The sequence below is a fragment of the Nymphalis io genome, chromosome 10 (genome assembly GCF_905147045.1).
Source record: "Nymphalis io chromosome 10, ilAglIoxx1.1, whole genome shotgun sequence".
NCBI classification, from domain to species: domain Eukaryota; kingdom Metazoa; phylum Arthropoda; class Insecta; order Lepidoptera; family Nymphalidae; genus Nymphalis; species Nymphalis io.
This window is the reverse complement of record NC_065897.1, coordinates 1,983,331-2,005,990: the sequence shown is the minus strand read 5'-3', so window position 1 is coordinate 2,005,990 and position 22,660 is coordinate 1,983,331. Positions and strand designations below refer to the sequence as shown.

General features: G+C 32.1%; 2 protein-coding genes across 2 annotated transcripts; both read left to right on the top strand.

Annotated features, from left to right (window-relative positions):
* Positions 1 to 4,564: 4,564 nt before the first annotated feature.
* LOC126771325 (ELAV-like protein 1) lies at positions 4,565 to 9,414 on the top strand. Its single transcript, XM_050491171.1, has one exon. The coding sequence runs from the start codon at positions 4,910 to 4,912 to the stop codon at positions 5,990 to 5,992; it is 1,083 nt and encodes a 360-aa protein (XP_050347128.1). The 5' UTR covers positions 4,565 to 4,909; the 3' UTR covers positions 5,993 to 9,414.
* Positions 9,415 to 11,210: 1,796 nt separating this feature from the next.
* Positions 11,211 to 22,660, top strand: LOC126771263 (GRIP and coiled-coil domain-containing protein 1). The gene is made up of 13 exons (XM_050491053.1): positions 11,211 to 11,404; positions 11,513 to 11,605; positions 12,217 to 12,326; positions 12,529 to 12,674; positions 13,009 to 13,091; positions 14,641 to 14,813; positions 16,164 to 16,377; positions 17,554 to 17,798; positions 18,352 to 18,498; positions 19,112 to 19,321; positions 20,004 to 20,113; positions 21,086 to 21,163; positions 21,908 to 22,660. The coding sequence occupies exons 1-13, from the start codon at positions 11,320 to 11,322 to the stop codon at positions 22,077 to 22,079; spliced, it is 1,866 nt and encodes a 621-aa protein (XP_050347010.1). The 5' UTR covers positions 11,211 to 11,319; the 3' UTR covers positions 22,080 to 22,660.

The following is a 22,660-nucleotide window of genomic DNA, read 5'->3' as shown; positions in this document are numbered from 1 at the left end:
CCCCACAGCGTCAAAACACGTCACTGAATTACGTTTTAAACGCACACAATAATAAGACTTAGTAAAGTAACTTATAAAAATAAATACTGATGTAAATAAAAAAAATATTGAGAGTTTTAGTTAATTATGTTTCTAATTTACCAGGTTGCATTAATAATATTAAAAACTTTTATTAATAATTGTACAACAAAATTCACACATTATATTTTGGTTCTAATACAAGATATCAGATCCAAATGTAAACCGCCATTTTTATATAGAGAAATTGACAAAATTCATACGTCAATTTATAACCTTATAACGCTGAATTCTGCGTAAAGGTGGCTTCCTATTGGAAGGTTCGGTACGTGACTGTCCGTGATCGTTGCCTGTGCGTGATCCCCAGAATCACGCACCGTAGGAAGCCACCTTAACAATAATAAATAAATCGACTTTAAAGTTAAAGATACCGTTTATTTTTTTTAATCGTAAATGCATACTGGGACTTACCTGTTTGAGATATTTTATATGGTAGATATACTATATATATACATATGTATATACGTACAGAGAGATATATTACAGACAATTATATCGAATTATTAGACTTCTCTGATTGTTCTCCGTTAGTTTACCAATTAAGCTGTTTTTTTTTATTTCAGTCCGTGTTCAAAAAATCGGTTTTTTTTCTTTATTTATAACAATACAAAGGAAAGCGGTTGGTCAAACAATAAATTTCACTGTTTTGTAGAACTGACTGTTATTATTATTATTTATTTTATTTATGTGGATTAGACTTTGAGTTTTTACGCGTATGTTAAAGTAACGCCCCGGTACGCTTGCACCGAGAACGCACTCACATCGACCCGTTGGTGAGTACGAATTCTGGGTCTGGCTTAAGTTATAAAAGATATGACGAAAATTTAAATATTAAATAATTATAAATAATTAGGAAATAGCTACAGATAGTTGTTGGTTCAAATTTGTAACGACAATATCTATAAATCATACTCGTTATAACTTTTTTAAAGCTAAGAAAATATGAAAACAGAATTGAATGTTTAAAATATTATTTCATGTATATATAATTATCATATGGATACAATTATATCTACACTGAAAATATACTTAGTTTTTTAATATGTACTGATACTATCTTTGCACTCAAGAAGTTTCATTACAAATTAAAAAGGATAAAATGAAGTAACATTCAGAATCTCGGTTTTTCTTACAGTTTAGCCCACATGCAAATTATTATTTATAAATTAGTCTGGTTTTTAATGTAAAATTATTTATTTAAAGTTATATTATAAATATTTCATTAATTATAAAATCCGATCACTTCACAAAATCAAGTTACGAAAATAATTAAATTATCAAATTAGCATAAATATAGTTGTATCTATTTGGCCCATAGATTTTGTAAAACCAAATTTATATTTAGCAAATATATAAAATATACATTAATAATAATTTATTATTAGACGTTTTTTTAAGTTTTTCATTAAAATTTCTGAGTGGTTTTATTGTTATAACCTTTAGATAGAATAGAAAAATAAACATAACGGACGTGTGAGATTAAATGACATTTGAATGATTTCAAGTAGTATTTAAAAAAAATATATTATGACATTTTATACAAACTTAGGAATCGCGTCTTTAAATAGATTCTTCTGTAATTTATTGCCGGTTACTATAATTTTTTAAATCCCTATATAGTTTTTCGTATTCGGTATTAGGCCGAATAATGTAAATGTACAAAATAAAATTTGCTTAATACGCCGAATATCGAATAGTACCAGATGTTTGTTTCAACTTTAATTGTTATGCTGGATCAATCGACCACTTAAGTTCAATTAATATTATCATAATTCATAATTCACAGTATAATTGTTATTTCTTGCACAATTGCATTTTCGATTGCATTGTATATTTTAGTAGTAGTTAGTTAAAATCAGAAACCTAATGAGTAGTTAATGCACGTTTCAAGATTTTTTTATGTATGTAATTTGGCAGTAGGCTCACGTAATGGAAAGTGTCTTCCTCCGCCCATGGACACCTGCGACATCGGAGGGCTTGTATTATATTATATTCGGATGTATTGCCGATCTTTAAGGAATGAGTGGGCTCAGAGTTTCAGAACACCTAAATAATATATGCGACGTGGACAGGGTGCTGAGATATAATAAAAAATAAAGAACTGAAAACATTCTTATTTGGAACCTTCCGCTATATCACCTGGCTGACGTTTATTTGTAAATAGGAATGAAAATAATTTAAATAAAAAAACTTATTCACTGTTTAATAATACGAGTATATCTATATATGACTGACTTACCGCTGGTATGGTCCCTCCATGTAGGATAATACCACCCAGTCATCATTATTATTAAATAGCCAAAATCAATACTTTGTATTGATTTGTTCACAAGTATTGGCACAAAGGACATAAGATTATGACACATAACTCATGATTGCTGGCGAATTGACACTTTAAAGCCGATCCTAAGCGTTACTTCAATAAATTAAAAAAAAAAAACGTTTCCCGCTTACCGCTTCTTCTTGTAACCCTACAACCGATGAGTCAGTTCCGTTGTAAAGGGGCTTATGAATACATGGAATTAATGGTACCTACAATCACATTATATCCCGTTGTATCAACCCGGTTTAATATTTAATTTTAATAATTTAATAATTATTACAAATGTTTACTCAATAATACATTTTGTTATACGAATAATAGTTATAATCGTAATATTAAACTTGATTACTCAAACCAAAACAACATTACTGCAAGTTTTTAAATGATCAAAGTCAAATCCGACTAAATATTGATCGCTAATTGGTCGCCTGTTACCGAATGTTATCGACCAATACTTGACGATTCAGATTAAAGTCAATTAATTATTTACAGAAAAAAACGTTTTTTAAAGACGGTACTCAAAATCATGTAAAGATTTAGAAATTAAATACATTTTACTGTACTTGTTGGTGGCAACAAGTACAGTAAATTGCGTGGGCAAGCGATCGATCCAAGCTCTCCACGTGACGCCTGCGAAGCCTTTGTTATATTAAAAGTATAAATTTCAAAATTTAAAAGTGTTATATAAACCTATTTTTTTCCTTGGATTGTCGAAAACTTGGGCTCTTAAAGCCTACATGGTCCGTTGAAGCGTTTGTCATATAACCTACTCGTCTAACGCGCATGTATTTTTATATGTTTAAAAGAAAATACACCTGTCTTGCAGTGTTGACTATTTTGTTTTTATTTTTTTAACAACGTACAATTAATTTCGTACTATCATTTTTATGCTCGTCTAGACAATTAGAAAATAATAAGGTTATTTGAGTACCTACCTTTTTATGTATTTGGGTTGCTGGAGTTAATTTTTTCCCCATAAAATCAATATCACCATTCAACGAAAATATGTTATAATAATAATGTTTATATTTTGACTTCATTTATTTTTTTATTATTAGTATTATATAATAAGTAAATAAAATTATTTCGTCATCCCTATATTTTGATCCCTATTTCGTCTTATCTGTGTATACTGGTACATTTCAAAAATATGAACCAATAAGTTTTCTTCGTTTACTGAAAGAAAACACTATTTAACTTGATTTTCGTTAGTAATGCACGATACTATCATATTTAATTCCCAATCATACTATCAAAATAAATTAAATTGAGTGAATAGAATGAGAGATTTTAGTTATTTATTTAAGAAGTTAAGCTTGCGGTATAGTCCTTTTTTGTGTGAGTTATAAGCATATTATTTTAATGTATTTAACAGAATATATTTTTTTATTATTCAACAAAACTAAATGTATTTAACAGAATATATTTTTTTATTTTAAGTACTAATAGTGAATTAAAAAGTCTTTAAAAAATTTATTTATATTTAAATTTTTACGTAACTTCATTTATAAATGCACCTTCTTATTTTTGTATGTTGGCAGTATACCTATTGGTAGAATTGTGTCAGTATTACCATATAGAGAGGTGCTTGCCATAAATGTTGGATGATACAGTTAAATCCAAAGCAATAAAATGATAATAATTTATTTTTCATTATTTAAAGGTGAATATTTTGAAATACCTTATCTATTTAACACATAAATAAAAATAGACGAATCAAAAATTCTATATATGCACAAGGTGAAAAATAAATGTAATCGAAATAAAGTAACCCACAAATTGTTTTTTATTCCAAAATTAAATTTTGTAATTATACTTCAACTTTTATAGTTTAATATTTATTGATTTGTTTTGTTGAATAATAAAATAATAGTGCTATTTTGCATATGGTACATGCAAAATACTTACCATGTTAACTTTTTTAAACATTTAGCATGTTCATTTTTTATGATAAACAATGTATTATGAAGTCATGAATAATAAAATAACATTCATTTAGCTAATTGTTATTAAAAAAAAACTAAATGCCATTATTAGCAACTCATCTATTTTATTTATTTTTTGTAACACAATTATTAAGCTTAATTTGACTCTTCGGAAGATATAAGGTAAATATGTGTTTATAGTGTAGTAACATTTTAAAAAGAAAGTGAAGTGAAAGAAATGAATTTACGAGAATAGGTCGCAAGTTGCATAGATTTTTGGTTGATTTCCTTTTCACTTTACTTTAGTATTTTCTATAATATCTAATAAACTAAAGTTTATTTGTGTTTCTGCTTACGTTTTGATTCAACGGACTTGGTACCGTACCACCTAAAACGGGATAAGTACGAGAGTGAACAGCATCTTATTGATTTTCTTTCCTTGCATATGCTTTCAACCAACGCGAGCTGAAGTTCATATTACGTGTGAGAAATCTATGTTCTAATTCAGATTTATCTGTTTTAAACCCCCCGGGCTCCATTCCGGTGAAATTTCTTTCATTTCGGTGTAAATATTTAAGTGAAAATGATGGCTAATACACTTGATGCCGTAAATGCAAATCAGCCTACGCAAAATGGTAGTAAAGTTCAACCATGCAATAATGAATCTAAGACTAATCTTATAGTTAATTATTTGCCACAAACAATGACTCAAGAAGAGATAAGATCACTATTTTCGAGTGTAGGTGAAGTGGAGAGCTGCAAGTTAATAAGAGACAAGGTGACCGTGTTTCCCGACCACATTCTGAATGGACAAAGTCTTGGGTATGCCTTCGTAAATTACCATAAGCCAGAAGATGCTGAAAAGGCAGTGAACACACTGAATGGTCTTCGATTACAAAATAAAATCATAAAAGTGTCTTACGCCCGTCCGAGCTCCGATGCCATTAAAGGCGCCAATCTATACGTTTCTGGTTTGCCTAAACACATGACACAGCAAGATTTGGAGAAGCTGTTTAGCCCTTATGGCACAATAATCAGTTCTAGGATCCTGCATGAGAATGTAAATGTAGGACATTTACTGCAAGCAGGGATTGATGAACAAAGTCTTCAGGGACCATCAAGAGGTGTAGCATTTATAAGATATGATCAGAGAATTGAAGCTGAGAGTGCTATACGTGAGCTGAATGGTACTGTGCCACCAGGAGGTACAGGGCCTATGACAGTCAAATGTGCAAATAATCCGAGTAACCAGAACAAGGCACTTGCTCCGTTAGCTACATACTTGGCTCCACCTACTGTTCGCCGTTTCCTAGGGCCTGCTGGTAAGGCACTTCTTGCTATTAATAAAGGTCTCCAGCGGTATTCCCCATTAGCTGATCCTCTTGTACAAGGTAATGCTTTGGGCGGTTCTGGCTGGTGCATCTTTGTGTACAATATTGGAGCTGATACGGAAGAAAGCATTCTTTGGCAATTATTCGGCCCCTTCGGTGCCGTCCAGAGCGTTAAAATAATAAGAGATCCGACAACCAACAAGTGTAAAGGTTATGGTTTCGTTACTATGACTAATTATGATGAGGCCGTTGTTGCTATTCAGTCATTGAACGGCTACTCCTTAAATGGTCAAGTGCTGCAGGTCAGCTTCAAGACCAATAAGAGTAAATCCTAAACTATTTAAAATCTAGTCAATAAATTGTAGTTAATGCAAAATGTTGATCTTAAACTCTGTCATGGTTTGTCATCAGATTGATTAATCTTAGCATTGATAGGTAATAGTGATGCAAATCATGACATGACACCAATTCTAAACCAGTGTTCATTATAAAAGTACAAACAAACTTGTCACACATAAGTAACATCACAGTAATGGCTAAGGAAAGTATTGTTTAAATAAGGACAATTCATACATTTAAAAGTTAAATCATTTTAATGTCCAAAATTGTGAATAAGCTGATCTAAATGTCACTCATTCACTTGTCTTATTCCATTAAATTTCTTATAGATACATAAACTATAATACTCTGTAATCATAAAATGACAGATTTTTTTGCATAATTAACAAACAAATAGTCTTGTGACTTAAAATATTGACATATGTAAAGCTAGCTACTATTACAATGATGACTCTTTGACTCTCATGTTTATTTCTCTAAGATGTCTAATTTAGTCCTTTATCTAATTTGTAAAGATTTAAGGAGAATGTAAGTCATAATAAGTAACCACAGATAAAACAGTGAGCATGAGAGACATAGTCCACGTTTTACCTTTCCATAAAGCTAATGAAAAATAATTAACATAAAAAAATTATGTTGATAGATCACTATCTGAAATAAAAAGAAATTATTTATTTTTACAAATATCACCAGTGCAATATTAAAATTTACTATAAGTAAAAAAAAATGAGAATATATATTATGATAACAGTGCAATTATAAACATCTATTTATACATGGAAATAGTAATTCAGCAATAATATATTGTATATTTAAAAACAAAAGTGTACACCGAATGTGTTTTTGTGTAAGTCTACCAAAGATGTCAAAAATATGACTGATTTAATCATTAGATTAAATATTCATGAATACATTATTTATAAACTACTTCCATAGAAGCTTCTATTTTAATTAAAAATAAAATAAGGATCTATCATTAATGATGACGATTAATGATAATCTGGAGCTTGACTCATGCACAAAGTCCTATGTAAGATTTATTAAAAAATCGCTTAGCATAGAGCCATATTAATTAAATATGTACCTAATTTAAATTGTTAACTTTTGTTTGCATATAAAAATCTTCTATGGATGGAAAAAAATGTTTGCTTTGACAATTCGCATTTGAATCAGCCAAATATCTCAATCAAAATTATGATGTTGGAGGACCATGACGAAAATTTTTAATCGATCAACATTTTATGAAACAAAATTTTGTAATCTTGAATATGACGCATTCTATTTGCGGGCACATTTGTATGTTTATATTAGGAGTCAAGTTGTTTAAAATATTTTCTGGAGGATACCATCTCGAATATTTTGCTTCAAGCAACTCTTGGTTATCCTTCAAGAACAGTCTCATTATAAATAGTTACCGGTGATACAGAATTTAACATGAAAAGACTAGCGCTCATCGGTATCTAAGTATAATGGCTCTGAGGCTTTTGTAGTGTGTTGCAAAGCATAGGAGATCTAAAATGACCTATGTCTTTGCTATTTGACTTTCATGATATTGTCTCTCTAATTCATTTGATTGTATAATCGCTATTTATTATTATATTTAAGTAATGTATAATTAATAATTTATTATCGTATTAGTAAATAGAACTATTATAGATTTCTTTTGATGTTATAATTATTAATATATTGTATTAGCGTAAGTTCAAAATTAGTTGGGTATAAAATAATCAGTAATTCAACCTTATATTATACCTTATACCTTTCTCATTATTTATATTTAATGCAAACTATTCATGTTTAGTAGTTTTTCGTCATAGCTAAATTATTTCTAGATAAATGGTAAACGCATATCATTGAAAAGTACTGCTGAGGTCAGAATTTCTCAAATGAATGGGGCTTGTATAATGCATTTTTGTAATAAGTATATTTAATTTCTATAAAAGTTAACGCACATCATTCACGTTGCTGAGCCGGAATATCTGTACGATCTGAATTAATTAAGTCAATGTTCTCGCGATTTTTATAGAATAATGATTGACTATATGATTCGATTCATATTTTTTTATGAACACGAAGTGGACAGTCAACGTATATGATGTGAGTGTATTAAGGTAACTACTGGTAAGTATAAATATTTCATTAAGATAAATAATTATTTATTAAAGTACTTAACTTCATTGTACTAGTCACTTATAATTTGCGCAACGTTAAATGTTTAAGTACCTTAAGTATTTAAAAATAAAAACTGTGTTCTGTAATTTAAATGTAGCTTAGGTTTTTGGTTTAAAAATTATGTTGGTGTGGTGTTTTTACATAAGTATAATACGAAGCACACGAAATTATAACGAATGGTGTGTACAAAACTAGTCACAGGTGAATGTACCTCACAATAGATAATATATTTCAAAATATTTTGGGTTGTAAACAAAAATTTTGCAAGTATCGCAATTTGAAATAGTTTTTTTTTTTCGTATAACATTACAAATCACCTAAAGTTATACGCAATACTCGCACGATATTTGAAATTAATGTAGTACAAAGTAGATTAATTCATTTTTTTTTTTTCAATCACATCGCTGGTATCACTCATTATTAGTACATTTTGTGATCTATATTACATTTATATTATTATAAGAACTTTCGTAATAACCCTTTTAATTAAATATATAAGAAAAAAAAACTAAAGTAAATGTCGGTACATGAATCTCAAATAATAAATTTATGTCCAAAACCATCTAAATTAGTTAATGATAAAGTTCTTCCACGTCTTAAACAATAATGATAAGTAATTATTAAATGTTACCAATATATTTCTTACTTGAAACAAACATCGAATTACAAACTCAGACATATAAATAATGATGTGCTCAAAATATGTATTTGTGTTGTTGCCCAAAATATTTTGGATTATGAATTTAAAAGTATAGCATAGTTCGTGTTGTGTTGTCCCTGACTTGAATATATGCTTACAATTGAATGGAGAAGCACAGCGTTATATGAGAATGTTCACGCCAATATCGTTTTTGTCGCCATCCATACACCGACTAAAATGGTTAACACCATTTTGTCGGCATCGATTAAAAACGCACCTGACCCATTTATTGTTTTGTTTTTACTTTTTTCGTGCTATTTATTTGTTTAGTATAGTATCAGTTATTAACTAACATATTCAATTTTAAGCGTTTATTTATCCCTAACATTTAATAAATTTTGTTTTTTTTTTTTGTTCTGGGCAGGTTTGGGTTCTGTAACGTAAGGTTTGGCCTAGGACATAGATAGAATTGTAAGACAGAGTACAAATCGCCGACAATGTGTTGAAATGTTTGGCTTACAATACATTAATCTTGAAATGTCAACGAATGTAATCTGAGTAGGGAATATTGATATAGACATTAAATATCGACATTAGCAATAATGTAAAAAATATTCTTTTATTTATCCCTTTTTATTAACCATTATCAACAAAATATATGAAACAGTTTTTGAAACCAATTAATTGCCGTTCAAGAGAAATCAAATTTCTATAAACTAAATACATATTTAGAATGTTACATTAAATTTAATTTATTCTGTTTACTATGTATCGTATTATTACCAATGAATTATTAAAGTCGGATATAATAAAAGCCAATATCATAATATAATTATGTATATAATAATGTATAATAGTATGTATGTGTACCTAATATCGTAAAACAATGCACTTATCGAAGTACCTCATACCGTATTTAATATAGCGAAAATGGAGTAAGTGTACGAAAAATTATCAAAATAAAAAAAAAGATTCTTGACGAGTATTTGATATTAAACAAATGCTGGAACATGAAATAAGGGAGCAGAATATATTCGGTAAGTCATATTTACTACGATATTACTACGAGGGGTGAATGTAGCCATGTCACCCTAAATCAAGTTCAATGAACCCATACTAGGCTGCAATAGATAGAGGGTTGTCCGATGTTGTAAATTTAAGTCACCCTGCATCCTATGAAGAAAAGTAGGTCAGATTTTGCATCAAAAATGTTGCAGTTCTTCAATTCTGCTTTTTAAATGTCGTTTAGTGGATATTAATTTGAATAAATAGTGATTTCTTTTAGTATAAATTTGACTTCCAATGAATATTTCATGACTAGCGAAAGTATTTCAATTTATAAAATAAAAATGGCGCTTTATTTTGACTTAAGCCGTTATTTTCTACATATATTCTCAATGATTTACTTTATTTTCATTATTCCCATACAGCCGAAAAATTAATGTCATCAAAGTGTCGACTATAACCTTAAATCATATCAAACAAACTGCTTATAAAAATGATACGATTGTATTATTTTAGTACCTACTGGTTTTCTATCTCGACTTAGGACAAGTATATCTTTGTATTACAGACAAAGCTTTTTATATTTGTTACAGTTTTGGCAGGGTTCGCTTGAATAACGCCCTGATAAAGAATTCTCTCATACGTGATACGATTACATTAGATCAAAAAGTATACAACGTACAAACATGCTTAATTGAATAATTCGTTTTTGCGCAAATCTGGACGAAACAGAAAAAATACTTCTTTTTTAAATTGATATGGTAAAATAATAACTTATAATTATGTATTACTTATAAAATTATTATTATTCTAAGAATATTTTTATACAAGTTATTTAGTCTATTTTATCAGCTGATTGTAAATTTGCATTCTTTAAATTATGTTATTTAAGATCTCATAACCAAGCACGATTAGAGTTATAGTTACCTTCGAAATTATTCAGTAAGTATAAGTTAAAAAGTTAATTTAAACTATTCAGTAAAATAAAATATAATTATAATATTTACACGGACATTATTTTGTCTGTATTTTGTTTAGCCCTCTAGTCTTCTAATAAGAATTAATATTCTTATTAGAAGACTATTTTACCAAAAAAAACACTGAGTTTTACTCAATATTCCAAGTGGTCATGTTTTGTACACTAGGTTTTTAATTTATAACTATTTATTAAAGGCTTTAATGTATTTATACATTGTTAAAAATATATACAGTCTGTAATTCTATGAATTGTTACCTATCAAAGTCAACATGATTAAAATATGACAATTCAGCAGGTGACACTTCGGAAAACTGAATACCTAATACAGTAGTACTTATCAATATTTGTGATTGTTGTGATATTGTTTTTTTTTTACAAAAAAATATGTTTCTGTAATATTTGTGATATTTTTTAAATGGAAATACACTTTTGTTATATTGACTGCTCGCGAATAACTTTCATCTAGATTTTGATTAATAGTATATAGATATTTTTTAAACATTGTCTCTTTGACTCTTTAAAATATAATGGAATCGTTATCAAAACAGGAACTAATTTCAACAATAACGAAACAGGCAGATCAAATTAAGCGATACGAAGCTCGACTAAGAGGTATAACAAGATTTATTTCGGTCTATCATTGTAACTCAAAAGGGCATATGGTTCATTTAACTTTTGATAAATTTAACAGATGATAATGTAAGACTTTTTGCATTGCAGATGTTGTTGCTGCATATAAAGGTCTTGCTAAGGAAAAAGAAGCCCTGGAGATAAGTTTGAAGGCCTTGAATAGGACAGAAAATAATGAAGATGGTATGCTTAAAAAAAAAATCGATTGCAAAGTATGTGGTTACTCGAAATAAAGAGTTGAGTCTAATATCCTAATTCCAAAGTAACTGGAAAAATATTATTATATTCCAATTTAGTTACAGTATTGTAACTAAATAACAATCAATTATTCTTTTCTTATATTATGTTTATGTATATTTATATCTCTATATATTTAAAAATGCAATTATTGTATATATGTATATTTAATATTATAATGTTTTGTGTATTGCTTTAACTAATCTTCATGAATATTTCTTCACCTCTTTACAACTTTAATCAACCTGTCAGCCACCTGTCTTGCATATATCACCTGTAGTGCTCTGTCATTATTATATATTTTTTTATTTTTTATTTTTACTGTTTTAATTATAAACATTACTTATTTAAACTTTCATTACAACTGCAGTTCTGTAATGTGTTGCATTCAATCAAGGTGTTGTTTTAAATCTACCTTCTACTTGTTTTATCTTTATATAGAATAATTAAAATTTCAAATTTTAATTTCAATTTTACCCATGTACATTAAACTGCGTTGTCTGTTATTGTTCTAATTTTTTTTGGGTTTTCATATTTAAATAAATGAATATTTTTAGCTTCAAAAGATTCCGTAACTGCTCTAACATTGTCACTATCTACGCTATCAGCGGAAAAAGCACGAATGGAAGAGGCTTTCCAGAATGATAAAAAACTGACAAGGGAAAAGGTAAAAACTGGTTTAATATTTTTTTAAATAATTTAATTGGTGACTGACATTTTTGTCAGTTCTTTATGTTAGAATCTACACTGAATCAGTGGTTATAATATGGTTGTATGCTTAGTATAATTAGTATAAAAAGTCTATTTGAACAAAGTATATTTTGTTTATGTATCAGCCATACTTTACTTTGTTTCTTTTATTTTTTAAGTATGAAAACATGTTGGCTTCAACAAGGGAAGAAACAAAAACTTTGGTTCAACAGCATTTAACGGAAGTTGGTAATCTTAAAGCTAAGATTGCTTATGAAATTCAAGAACGCGAGAGAGAGAGGGCTGATCATGCTGCAATGCTGAAGTGAGTATAAGATGGATATCTATCTATAAAGAAAGTCATTGTGTTAAAGTCTTGAAGAAATATTCTTCAAGAATTATTTTTTCAATTTGCTTTCTTTCTTTCTCAAATCTTATTTTAGACTTATTGAATAAAAAAAACACCCATCAAGAGCTCAAGGCGTTCCTTACGTAATATATAAAATTATATCTGACATATTATAAAATCAAATTTGGTGGGATGCTAATATTAATTATAATTATGATTTATAGTTCAATTTCTTAATATTGAATATCAGTGCGTTCATAAAAACTGTTTAACTTTATAATAAGTTTACATACTTGAATTAATGTTTTAGGGAGTTACATGTGAAACTAAATTCCGAGAGAAAAACTAAAGAGAAGCTAGAAGATAAAGTTGTACATAATACAGAAGCACAAGGTGAGAATCAGTGGATTGTGTCGTTTTTTATAACATTATTATTGCTATATTAAACAACCAATTGATAAATTTAAATCTTATATTTAAAATATTATAAAAAAAGCCGAGATGGCCCAGTGGTAAGAACGCGTGAATCTTAACCGATGATCGTGGGTTCAAACCCGGGCGAGCACCACTGAATTTTCATGTTCTTAATTTGTGATTATAATTCATCTCTTGCTTTACGGTGAAGAAACATCGTGAGGAAACCTGCATGTGTCTAAATTCACTGAAATTCTGCCACATGTGTATTCCACCAACCCGCACTGGAGCAGCGTGGTGGAATAAGCTCCAAATCTCGTCCTCAAAACAGGAGAGGAGGCCTTCAGCCCAGCATTGGGATATTCACAGGCTGTTACGGATTCAAAATATTAATAAAAGTCATAAAATATAGGACTATAAAGCTATAAATATTAAATGGAATTAGTATTTGTTAATTTCCATTTAGAATATGGTTTATTTATTTAACATATTTACTCGGTGGAAAACCACGGAATTTTTTGTCAGTTCTTTTTGGTACAATCTACATTCTGAACCGGTGATAGCTTTATGCTTAGTATAATTTTTTTAAATAGAAAGAGCCTACTTGAGTAAAGTATATTTGAATTTAGAGTGATGTTGAATGGACGTTTCCTAAGATTCAGTTATGATTGCATATAGTGTCTTATGAAAGTCAGTACTCTGCGATCGAGTACCAGGTGGCGTAACTGTACCAACTGAGGCCCATGGCAAATTCCTTGCATGGGCGCTCAGGGGCATAGCTACCAAAGATACGGTCCCCAACCTGAAAAATTCGTAAAATGTTATCGAAAATGACACTACGCAATAAACGGCAGGTTATAGCCCCATATCAATATTTAAGCCAATATTTTTAATTTTTCGGGGCGGGGCCCGTGGTATTTTGCCAGCCCTGCCACCCTATAGTTATGCGGTACGCCACTGCAGATGCAGTACTGTGTGTGCTCGGCAGTGAAGCAAAGCGTCGTCAACAACTTGATTATAATAAAACCATGTTTTTGTTAAATCCACCCATGTAATTCAATTAAACCGAATCAAATTTATTATCTCGTATATATAAATAGGCAAATGAAAAACATTTCAGTACCTTTTTCGCCTTTGCTTGTAAACCGATTTTCATTATTTCTTTGATCAAAAATATCGATTTATGCAAATTCATATGATATGTTCTTCTAAAATTTTCAATATTAATAATTATTGAACTTTGACCACTGAGTTAACTGAGCTTGTTTTTATATCATCAACACACTAAAATGAAAGTCAGAATACTTGAGTGTATTTGCACCAATTATACCAGTATAGTGTAAAATGTTGGTCCAAACGGTTGGGTGGGATTGGTGTAAAATTTAGTTGCAAGATTTGGATCACATATACTATAAGATGAACTTAAATAAAAGCTTTTAAAAAACAGTGAAAGATATTCTACCTCCATTCTCATGTACGTTATACTGGAGGTGGTATAATTTTAATTTGTTATAAAATACTATTCTAGCATCTCAAGCAGAATTAGAGAAGCGAGTTCGTGATTTGAACAGCTCGCTAGAAGCATCCCAGAGGAGATTACAAAGGGCTGAAGCGAGGACGGTCGAAACGCCGGCTCTGCTTGTTAGACTTCAACAAAAACTGGCTTTGTTGGAACAATCGCATTCCATCGCTATACGAGAGGTACTTTTTTTTATAGATAAGGAAGGCGGACGAGCATATGGGTCACCTGATGGTAAGTGATTACCAACGTCCATAGACATTGGCATTGCAAGAAATGTTAACCATCTCTTACATCACCAATGCGCCACCAACCTTGGTAACTAAGATGTTATGTTCCTTGAGCCTGTAATTACACTGGTTCACTCACCTTTCAAACTGGAACACAATAATACCAAGTACTGCCGTTTTGCGGTAGAATATCTGATGAGTGGGTGGTACCTACCCAGACGAGCTTGCACAAAGCTCTACCACCAGTATTTTTTTAATTATACTTACAAGAAATATGCTTTTTAAAATATGACTGTTGTCTTATCTTTGGGATGGTTTTGCCAAGAACCACCTTCAGGCTCTAGAGTTGATTGAGAGGCGTGCCAGAATGCTGATAGGAGACGACACATTGGTCGAGTCTAGGCTCCAAAGTCTTGAACATCGACGTGTGGTTGCATCACTCTCAGTCGTCTATCGGATAAATTTCGGAGAATGTGCTCAGGAATTACACGAACTGATTCCTCCCGCCCCTTTTTACTATCGAACGGCCAGGCAAACGCGACCAAAGCGCCATAGGTACACAGTGGAAATTCCCCGCCTACGTACGAAGCGCTTTGAATCTACATTCATCATTCGCACTGCGAAACTATGGAATGCTTTGCCTGAGTCCGTATTTCCTGATAGGTACAATGTTGGTGTCTTCAAATCCAGAGTAAACAGGTTTCTTATAGGCAAGCGTGCTACATCTTAGACCGTGTCGATGCTTAACACCAGGCAAGTCGACGGTCAAACGCTGGCCTATTAATTGTAAAAAAAAAAAACCACAGAAGACGTTGCCACTAAATTAAAAGTTATTAAGATTTAATAGAGAAAACTTTTTTTGTACAGTCACTAACCCAGTTACATAATCTTATTTACTTGGTGGTAGGGCTTTGTGCAAGCCCGTAAAGACAGGTAATTTCCACTCATCAAATATTTCACCGCCATATAGCAATACTTAAGATTGTTGTGTTCCGGTTTGAAGGGTGAGTAAGCCAATATAATTACAGACGCAGGCCATAATATATAGAATAACAAAACAACATTACACAAAAAATGCTTTTGGATATTAATAAACTGTCATTATACTTATATATTGTTTTACCATTATTTTGATTTTAACCGTCATATAAAAATAGTTAACTTATTATGAATTAAGTTGAGTACTTCGAGTAAATTTCTATTAAAATTTGAACGAACAATCACGTTACATGGCCTACCCATATTTAATATACAAAGTATAAAAAATATTTCCGATAAAATTGGTATTTATTTTTATTAAAGGAACAAATAAAAGCAAAACGCGCTGAAGAATCGGCACGTAAAATATGCGCAAGACAAGAGGAAAGAGTTGCGCTGCTCGAAGGGAAACTGGCAGAGCTGTCGCAAACTATCGGCGAATACGACTTACTCCGGAGACGAGACCAGCAGCTCATCCAGCAGCTCAGGGACTCGCTCAACGGAAGATTGCTTGATAAAATGGCCAGTAGCGGAATCGGTGAGAATCAATTATTATTTATTAATGTTATACAATATTATCAATACGACTATCAATGTCCTATACACATATATGCTGATTACTGTCGATTGCGTTTGTAAAAAAATAATAAAATATTTTATAAAACATAAAACCCTTTTTGGAATATGTCCGCCTTTTTACACGTGTAATTTAAAAAATTGTTAAGTAAACTTTCTTTGTGTAAGATTATTTTTAAATCTATGTGTATAACAAATTATGCAAAAGCATTTTTTTTGGTCTTATTGATCTGATTTGATAGCAATACAGGCAGCCGAGTTATGTCGAATGAAGCCTTAAAACTATTCCTATTTAATTATTTGGTCTTACCGCGTATGGGTATATGTATATTTGTCTCGCGAGCACTATTACTTTCTTACCACTGGGCTATCTCGAGAGCCGAGATGGCCCAGTGGTAAGAACGCATGAATCTTAACCGATGACCGTGGGTTCAAACCCGGGCAAGCACCACTGTATTTTCAGGTGCTTAATTTGTGATTATAATTCATCTCGTGCTTTACGGTGAAGGAAAACATCGTGAGGAAATCCGCATGTGTCTAATTTCACTGAAATTCTGTATATTACTGCTGGGCGAGGGCCCATTTTCCTTACGAAGAGTAAGGAGAGTTTGGAGCATATTCACCACGCTGCTCTAATGCGGATACATTTGTGACCGAATTTCATTAGAAATAATATGTAGGTTTCCTCATGATGACGTTTGCTTTTACTTCTGAGTACGACACATTATTTATTGCCTGTTCTATTTCCTGTGGACCCAACTGCAAGTCTTCCTTAATAAATAAATTAAAAGACTAAATATATGTGCGTAAACGTAATTATAATATGAGACAACTGACTGATGGTAGAGCTTTGTGCAAACCCGTCTGGGTAGGTACCACCCACTCATCAGATATTCTACCGCAAAACAGCAGTACCTTGTATTGTTGTGTTGCCGTTTGAAAGGTGAGCGAGCCAGTGTAATTACAGGCACAAGGGACATAACATCTTCATTCATGTAAGCGATGGTTAACATTTCTTACAATGCCAATATCTATGGGCGTTGGTGACCACTTACCATCGGGTGGCCCATATGCTCGCCCGCCTTTCTATTCTATAAAAAAAGTCAATTTCTAAATTATCTTTTTTACAACTTTTCAGATGAAAATCAAATAAGCGAAACTGACAACGAGAAATTAGCGGACAGCGAATATCTTCAAACACTAATAGACAAAATACATATACTTAAAAAGGAGTTGATAGCGGAAAATGAAAAACTCGGCAATCCGATAGATCTGACAGCGGTGTTCAAATTGGATGGTTACGAGAATATTCATAGTAAATGTCGACTGGAGTTGGAGAATTTGAAAATTGAATTCGAGACTTATAAACTACAAAATGCTAAGGTATGGAACATAAGTGCAGTCTATATGACCGGAATGAGATCAGGCGCACGATCAACGGCATTACGTGCTTTCCGAGACACGGGAGTGTAAACATTGACTATTTTCAGATTTTTTTTGCAGAAAAACGCAATAAAGTCAACTTTTATTGACCAGGTTTGAACGTCGGAATTTGGGATCTAGCCATTAGACCATCTATCCTCCTGACCGAATTTCGCCTACAGAGCTCTATCTGTTGAATTTGCAGAAGTACTATTTTTTTGTAGGAAAATTGTCAGTAGCAGTCTGAAGTTAGGAATTTGCCAACGTTTATACTTCCATTCTTCTCTCTGTAAAGCCGTTAGTGCTGTGACGGAACTTCCTCGCCTTGTTGTGTTGGATGAAGGGCTCGAATCCCTGTGAACCAGTGTTTGCACTCACACGCCTGTGCACTAAAGTATCCATTGTTGAAGTGCTAAAAAGAATCAGTTATATATAGTGGCATTAGTTATCAATTAGTTTTGCTTAGCGTGAAATGTACATATATATAAGGAGTTAATTATTTTTATGTTCGAAGGTTAAAGAGAGTGGACAAGAAGTAGAGAGCGAGATGGAAGATCTGAAGAGTGAGTTGGCGGTGTTGAAGGAGAAGGTCGAAACTTATATATTGTTGCTGGAGGACGAAAAGCAGGACAAAGTTGACTGCTTGAGACTTCATGAAGAGGTATTTATCTTATAAGTACATGATATTGTGTATATTTTTTGTTGATACCAATTCGCTGCAATAGTGAACGGGTGTCAATTAACCGCTTTACGTAATTATTTCCAAATATTATAAGATTTTAAATTGGTTCGTAATTTACAATAAAATGATTATTTTCTATGACATAATGACCACTTTTCACTCCTATGGTTCGTTCTTATCGCAAAGAACGTTTCTCTTTCATAGATGATGTTATTATTGAATAATGAAAGACATAGATCTAGTCATTATATTGGAGGTAGGGCTTTGTGCAAGCTCATCTGGGTAGGTATCACCCACTCATCAGATAATCTACCGCCAAACATCAACATTTAGTATTGTTATGTTCCGGTGGCAAGGATTGGACAGCGTGATTGCAGATTCAAGGGACGTAACATTTTAGTTCGCAAGGCGGTACTTGGCCATGTAAGAAATAGTTAATGTTTGCGGCGGTGGTGATCACTTGAAAATAGTCTCTACCTATTTTATAAACAAAAGCTCTTAAAAGCACATTCGTATCATTATGTACACTATTATATTCATCTTAAGCTTCCACTTGTTCGAAATATAAATAAAATGATTTTTTTTTTTTCAGAAATTAAAATCCGAAAAAGAGTACCATAAAGAGGTCGTATCCGATCTGAAAACAAGAATACAGAGTCTCGAAAAACAAGTTCAGACACAACGTGACAGATACGCAACGTTACTTGAAGAAACTGATAATTACATAAGATCGAGAAACGATCGCTCGAGGAAAGTTAGTACCGAAGAAGGGAACTGGAAGGACGGTCATGGAGTTTTAAATGTGAGTTATAATATGTGTATGTGTGTTTGTGTGTGTGTGGCTATATTATGAGGACGTTATTTTTGGTGGTATAAAAAAATCTATATTCAGATGTCAGCTACAGCAATGTAAACAAATCTATTTAAATATGAACATAACAACAGTAACAGCCTGTTAATGTCCCACTGCTGGGCTAAGGCCTCCCTTTTGAGGAGAAGGTTTGGAGCTTATTCCACCACGCTGCTCCAATGCGGGTTGGTAGAAAACACACGTGGCATAATTTCAATGAAATTAGACACATGCAGGTTTCCTCACGTTGTTTTTCTTCACCGTCAAGCACGAGATGAATTATAAACACAAATTAAGCACATGAAAATTCAGGGGTGCTTGTCCGGGTTTGAACCTCATCGATCATTGGTTAATATTCCCGCGTTCTAACCGCATTGGAGCAGCGTGGTTGAATAAGCTCCAAACCTTCTTCTCAAAAGGGAGAGGAGGCCTTAGCCCAGCAGTGGGACATTAACAGGCTGTTACTGTACTGTGATTATGAGTGTGATTGTGATTCTAATTATTAATGTATATTATGTAATGTTATATTTAATTATCATGTACCAAAAGTATGGGCCTTCTTGCCTGAGGAATAAAGATATTATTATTATTATGAAAGTATTTTAAACTGGTGTAATGTTTGTTTGTTGTAAAGGACGGCACGGCCCCCCCGCACATGTTGCACTACGCGCACGAGCTGGCGAGGAAGGATCTCGACATCACACAACTGAGGCGGGAGAAGCACATTCTAGAAGGACAGTTTAGGTAAGATGGCTTTTAAATACTTTATTTATTGACTTGAACATCTCAAAACTAAACCATCAAATTGTATTTATTTAATATTTATAACATTCATTAAAATTTATTTTTACATTCAAATCGAATCATAGAGTTTAAAAATATTTCAATAACTTTTTTTTTAATAGTTTGTTTATAATAATATCCCAATATTTTTCACACACGGCCATCTGATCCCAAATTAAGCTTGTACAGAGCTTTTGCTATGGAAACTAGACAACTGTTATACTACATATACTATTTTTCTTTTGTAGATACATACCTATATAGATAATTACACCCAGACTCAGGACAAACAGACATGTTTATGCCCACAAATATCTGTCCTGGGTGGGAATCGTAACCACAACCTTCGGCGTGAAAGGCTAGCATCCACCAACCACGCCAACGACGAACCGCGTCGTTTAAAAAAATATTGAATATTATTTAATCCTTTAAAACTATTAATATAAATGTGAAAGTGAGTTTGTTTATTTGTTTGTTTGTTACGCGTCTTAACTTCTCAATCGATCATCATGAAACTTTGTATACCTTTTGTGAGGGGTACAGAAAATGACTTAGGGTACTAAAGCCCCCCACTCACACGCGGACAAAGTCGTTCGCGGAAACTAATAGTTATATAACTGTAATATATATATATATTTTAAAATATAAGCTAGCGCTTGACTGTTATCACACCTGATGGAAAGTGATGATACAGTCTAAGATAGAGCGCGCTTGCCTAGAAGATGCCTATTCACTCTAGACTTGAAGGTACCCATATTGTAGGTGGGGGAAAACGGAGGTCGGGAGGGTATTCCAGATCTAAGCGGTGCGTATCAAAAACGAGAAAGCAAATCGTTTCGTACGTGTCTTAGATACGTCAGCTACGTACGGGTGGCATCTCTATATTAATTATAAATTAATCTTTATATTAATATGCTAATATTATTATTACAGAGATTGCCAGCGTGAAGGGACGATTGAGAAGGAACGATTTAAAGAAGTGATAAGAACACTGAAGGAAGAAATTGACAGGTAATGTTATATAACTAGGTATAGTAAAAAGTCATATCGACAATTCAAGTATTTGTTTTTTTTGTTTTTTTTTTTTTTTAAATTTAATACCCGAGAAGGCCCAATGGATAGAACGCGTGAATCTTAACCGATGATCGTGGGTTCAAACCCGGGCAAGCACCAATAAATTTTCATGTACTTAATTTGTGTTTATAATTCATCTCATGTTTGACGGTGAAGGAAAACTGCATGTGTCTAATTTCACTGAAATTCTACCACATGTATATTCCACCAACATGAATTGGAGTAGCGTGGTGGAACAAGCTTCAAACCTTCTCCTCAAAAAAGGAGAGGTGCACTCCCTTTTCCCTAGCTCTCATAATCTGATGGGACGGCAATCCGACACGACCGGAAAGAGCTCAGGCGCAAGACCAACGACTTTACGTGCTTTCCGAGGCACGGGAGTGTACACACTTTCAACTTTCAAACTCCTGGCTACTACTGAGAATTCTCTGACAGAAAAACCCAATAACATTTTATTGGCCCGATCGGGGAATTGAATCCGGGACCTCCGGGTCTGCGGCCTTACATCAAGCCACTAGACCAACGAGGCAGTCCAGACAACAATACTTACTATACTTAGCATATAGCATACATGTGACATGATGTGTCTATGGGCGGTGGTGAGCATCTATCAAGTGCCATAATTCTAGTCTGCCTACCTATAGAATAAAAAATAAACACATTTAATGGCAATTTTTTTAGGCTTATAAGGATCCAATCAAGGGAAGGAGCGAATTTAGAATATTTGAAGAATGTGGTTATGGCGTACCTAATGTCGAGCGATTACGCGGGACGGAAGCACATGTTGAACGCCATAGCTGCTGTGTTACATTTCACTGATAATGAAAGGAAAATAGTCTTTAACACCTTATAAATAAGGGTTGTTTTAAGGCATCTTCAATATCTTTCTTTTTGATACGTTTACTAATTTGTCAGCGACTTCGTCTGTAAAAATCATATTTGTGTGTTTTTGTTATTTCCAATAAAATGATAATAAAATTTATAAATGCACTTTTAGCACCTAATTGACCTCAACAGTGTACTATTTTTAATGCCATGACGCGAAATAATAATCTTTTCACTACTTCATCCCAGTTAGTTAACTTAGAATCGAGAAGGTGCATAAGAAAAAATGTAAATCTTAACTTTGAAGTTCGTAGGTTATAATCCTGGAGACACCAAGGAGTTTTTTATGTAAAAAAATAATAATAACTCGTACCCAGTTAATGAAAGAATTGTGACAAATCATTCTTATCGGATATACCAATCCAGTTGTGTGGTGATATAAGTGCTAAATTTTCTGCTTAGCAAAATGAGTTTTTAACTCCATTTTACTTTTACATGAACGTTAGTGTGAATAAAAACGGTATTAGCGTTGTTTATTTATAGAATAGATTGTAAGTGTCCTTTGGTTGAATTATATTTTAACGTTATATTAAATTATTTTACTATTAA